This window comes from Mandrillus leucophaeus, unplaced genomic scaffold (assembly GCF_000951045.1).
Source record: "Mandrillus leucophaeus isolate KB7577 unplaced genomic scaffold, Mleu.le_1.0 Scaffold53, whole genome shotgun sequence".
Classification (NCBI taxonomy): Eukaryota; Metazoa; Chordata; class Mammalia; order Primates; family Cercopithecidae; genus Mandrillus; species Mandrillus leucophaeus.
In genome coordinates, this window is record NW_012105697.1 from 2,388,575 (window position 1) to 2,392,819 (window position 4,245).

The 4,245-nt window shown below is 50.4% G+C and overlaps 1 protein-coding gene across 1 annotated transcript in view; it reads left to right on the plus strand.

Moving 5' to 3' along the window:
- Positions 1-659: 659 nt before the first annotated feature.
- The window catches only part of GALP (galanin-like peptide), a 16,985-nt gene continuing 13,399 nt past the window's right edge, over positions 660-4,245 (plus strand). Inside the window, exons 1-2 of the mRNA XM_011996983.1 lie at positions 660-699; positions 1,649-1,771. Coding sequence (XP_011852373.1) covers positions 1,688-1,771 — 84 coding nt within the window. The 5' untranslated portion in view covers positions 660-699; positions 1,649-1,687. The remainder of the gene's footprint in view (positions 700-1,648; positions 1,772-4,245) is intronic.

Consider the following 4,245-nt stretch of genomic DNA (forward strand, 5'->3'; position numbering starts at 1 on the left):
TCTCCAGACTTGATCAAATGTCCTGGGGTGAGGCTGGGGCGGCATCGGGGCAGAGTCACTCCTGGTTGAGAGCTTCTGGGCTAGGGACGCAGCCATTAACGAGACACAGTTGACACCCCTCATGGAGTCTCCTCTAGCCAGGGGCGGTAGGTGGGGGGTGGGGAGATAGACAATTCACAAGTAAACAAATAAACAGGGTCTACCGCGCAAGACAGAAGTGCAGCTCAGCGAGGGAGCTGCCGAGGCTTGCAGGGATTGATGGGGGCAGAGGGGACAGGGCTACCGAGACGCCAGTGGCAGGTGGAGACAACCGAGGAAGACACACACCGAGGGCAGAGAGGGAGGGAGGGAGCCCTCGAACAGCTGCAAAGCCTGGAACACGACAGCTGGAAGATAAAGGGGCACAGAAGCAGGGGGAAGAGCAGGGTCTACCAGGGGAAACCAAGGCACAGCCGCATTTCCCGCGATGAGGTATCTGTTTTGACCTCAGACCAGCTTTTGAAAGCCCCTAGAGTGGATGACTGTTCCCCCACCTCCATCCACTTCACTCCCTCTCCCTCCCTTCTTCCAATCCCCTCCCTTTCCCCCCTCCCTTCTATTGTCTCCTCAGAAGGCATAAAAGCTCAGGGGGCATGAAAGAGTCCAGGCACTGGAGCCCAGAGCCAGAGAGAGCTGCAGAGAGCTGCCAGCTGCACCGAGGTGAGAGCCTAGGCCAGAAGGGCCAAGGGCTGGAGGGAGTGAGGGGCTCCTGGGAGAGTGATGGGGGGCGCGAAGGGATGACAATAACAGAAGAAATCCAGGCATTGGTGGCAGGGAAAAGGTGAGGGGCAGGTAAGGGGACGAAAGGTTCGAAGATGGAGTGGTGGAGGCAGTGGGGCAGAAGGCATGGGTACTAGGGGACCAGGTGGGTTCAATCCGATGATGGGGCAAGTAGAGGGTTAATTCCCCTGGAATTCTCTTTTTTTTTTTTTTTTTTTTTGGGGACAGAGTCTCACTCTGTTGATTACAGGTGGTGGCCCATGCTTGTAATCTCAGCAGTTTGGGAGGCCAAGGCGGGCGGATCACTTGAGATCAGGAGTTCGAATCAGCCTGGCCAATATGGTGAAACCCCGTCTCTACTAATAATACAAATATTAGCTGGGCATGGTGACGGGTGCCTGTAATCCCAGCTCCTCGGGAGGCTGAGGCAGGAGAATCGCTTGAACCCAGGAGGCAGAGGTTGCAGTGAGCCGAGATCGTGCCATTGTACTCCAGCCCGGACAAGAGAGAAACTCCATTAAACAAACAAACAAGCAAGCAAACAAGAGAGAAACTCCATTAAACAAACAAACAAACAAACAAAAACAAAACAAACAAAAAACAGTAAAGTAGGAGAGATGGCAGGTGAAAGGCTCTACCCGAAAGAAAATCATTGAAGAGCACAGGGCAATTTCTGGAGGTGATGAATAGGTTTTAGTTCCTTGGTTGTGGCAATGGTATCATGGTTGCTTGCACCCGCCCAGACTCCTCGAGATGTGTGCCTTAAATATGCACCACTTTTGCATCTCAATGATGCCTCCATAAAGCTAAAAAATAAATTCCTCTGTCCTTGTCGGAAATGCACCTGGCCTCCTGCTTCAGAAAATGACTGGCTGCTCTCTCCTTGCAGCGTGTTCCGCAGCTGTAGGCATCTGTCGTCCTGCCTTCGATGGCTCCCTCCGTCCCCCTGGTCCTCCTCCTCGTCCTCTTGCTGAGCCTGGCAGAGACTCCAGCATCCGCGCCTGCCCACCAGGTAACGCCTCCCTAAGTTCCTCGGAAACAACGGCGTCCCCAAATCCCTTGCCCTCTGGGAAGAGTTTTTAAAAATGCTCCTGGCTTGCGTCAGGGGTTCCTGGGGAAGAAGCTCAAGTCCTGAAAATATGAGGAGAAAGTCAGACACCGACCTCATCTTGGCTGTGGGGATAGAGCAGAGTATGGGTGAAAAATACAGAGTCAGGGTTCAGGGTGCCCAAGCTAAAACCTCCTCATGATGAGCATTGCTCAGAGATGCAAAAATATGCCTTCAGAGGTGGGTGTCTTTCACGCCTGTTTTTCAGCCTGTGTGAGAATTAGCTGGAAGGAGGCTGAAAGTAATACCTGGACCCATCCCCAGGGTTTCTGATTGGGTGAGTCTAGGGTAGGAGCTGGTCCTGGGACCACACCCGGTTGTCGTTGTTGGTTTTTTGTTTGTTTGCTTGTTTGAGACAGAGTCTCAGTCTTGCCTCTGTCGCCCAGGCTGGAGTGCAGTGGCGTGATCTCGGCTCACTGCAACCTCCACCTCTGAGGTTCAAACTATTCTCTTGCCTTGGCCTCTCGAGTAGCTGGGACTACAGGTGCCTGCCACCACACCTGGCTAATTTTTGTACTTTTAGAAGAGATGGGCCAGGCGCAGTGGCTCATGCCTATATTCCCAGCACTTTGGGAGGCCGAGGTAGGTGGATCACGGGGTCAGGAGATCGAGACCATTCTGGCCAACATGGTGAAACCCCATCTCTACTAAAAATACAAAAATTAGCTGGGTGTGGCGGCGGGCACCTGTAGTTCCAGCTACTCGGGAGGCTGAGGCAGGAGAATCGCTTGAACCTGGCAGGCGGAGGTTGCAGTGAGCTGAGATTGTGCCACTGCACACCAGCCTTTGTGACCGAGCGAGACTCTGTTTCAAAAAAAAAAGAAGAAGGAGAAGAGATGGAGTTTCACTATGTTGGCTAGGCTGATCTTGAACTCCCGACCTCCTGGCTTCAAGTGATCCACCCACCTTGGCCTCCCAAAGTACTGGGATTACAGGTGTCGGCCATGGCACGCAGTCTGGGACGACACTTTGAAAACTTCTGATCGCACACCTCCACAGCACGGGCTATAGAGCCTGGGTTGAGTTTGAAATTTGAGATCTGCGGCTTTCTAGCTGCGTGATTTCAGGCACATTGCCTAACCTCTCTGGTCTCTGAGTGGATCTTCTTTGTCCAATTCCAGCACTGTGAGAGTTAACAGCTAACTCAGATGGCAGGCAGCGCTCATTATTTAGCCAAGAGGATTAAATAATTAAGAGATGTTGGTCCAGGGATACACAGTTTCAGTTAGACAGGGGGAATAAGGGAGATCTCTGGTACAGCCTGGTGGCTGTTGTTAATAACAACGTTATTAACTTGAAAATTGCTAAGAGAGTCGATGGATGTTAAGTGTTCTCACCACAAGAAAGCTAAGCACATGACGTAATGCAGAGGGTAATTAGCTTGATGGAGTCACTCGGCAATGTAGCCATATTTCCACACATGTTGTGCACCATGCTTGTATTTAAAATGCAGTTTTTCTCTGTCAATTAAAAAAAAAAAAAAAAAAGAGGCCAGGCCCAATGGCTCACTCCTGTAATCCCAGTACTTTGAGAGACCAAGATTAGAGAATTGCTTGAGTTCAGGAGTTCAAGACCAGCCTAGACAACATAGTACAGCCTGGGCAACATAGTGAGAACCTTCATCTCTTAAAAAAAAAAAAAGTTAGCTGGGTATGGTCTTGCGTGACTGTAATCCCAGCTACGTGGGAGGCTGAGGCATGAGAATTGCTTGAACCCAGGAGGCTGAGGTTGCAATGAGCTGAGATGGTGCCACTGTACTCCAGCCTGGGCGAAAGAGCAAGACCCTGCCTCAAACAGAAACAAAAACAAAAAACCAAAAAAGCCAAAAAAAAAAAAAAAAGAAAGAAAGAAAAGAAAAGAAAAGAAATGCTAACAACAACAAGAACAACAACAAAAAAGAGGACTACGGCTTGACATTCAGCTGCCCTGAGTTGACATAGCAGCTCTCCTCCAGGTGCTGGCTTGGCCCTTGAGCCACCTATTTGTTTCTGTGAGCCTCCTGTTTTCCTATATAACTAAGGGATAAGCGTTTCTTTGAGCCTCCTTTTTTTCTATATAACTAAGGGATAACGGAATCCATCCCATAGGGATGTCCGAGGAGTTTTGACAAGAGCTAATAGGTGTGGAGGGTTTTCTCGGCGCTTAGGTGTTGTGTGAAACGCTTGATGTGAATTAGCTGATTCTACCGCACAACCCTTTGCAGTTGGTTCTATTTTGCTACTTCCCATCTTACAGAGTGGAACACTGTGGCTTAAACATTCAGTGCACATCCTCCTTAAGAGTCCGGAGTCTACCAGCCGGACATGGTGGCTCACGCCTGTCATCCCAGCACTTTGGGAGGCCGAGGCAGGCGGATCACCTGAGGTCAGGAGTTTGAG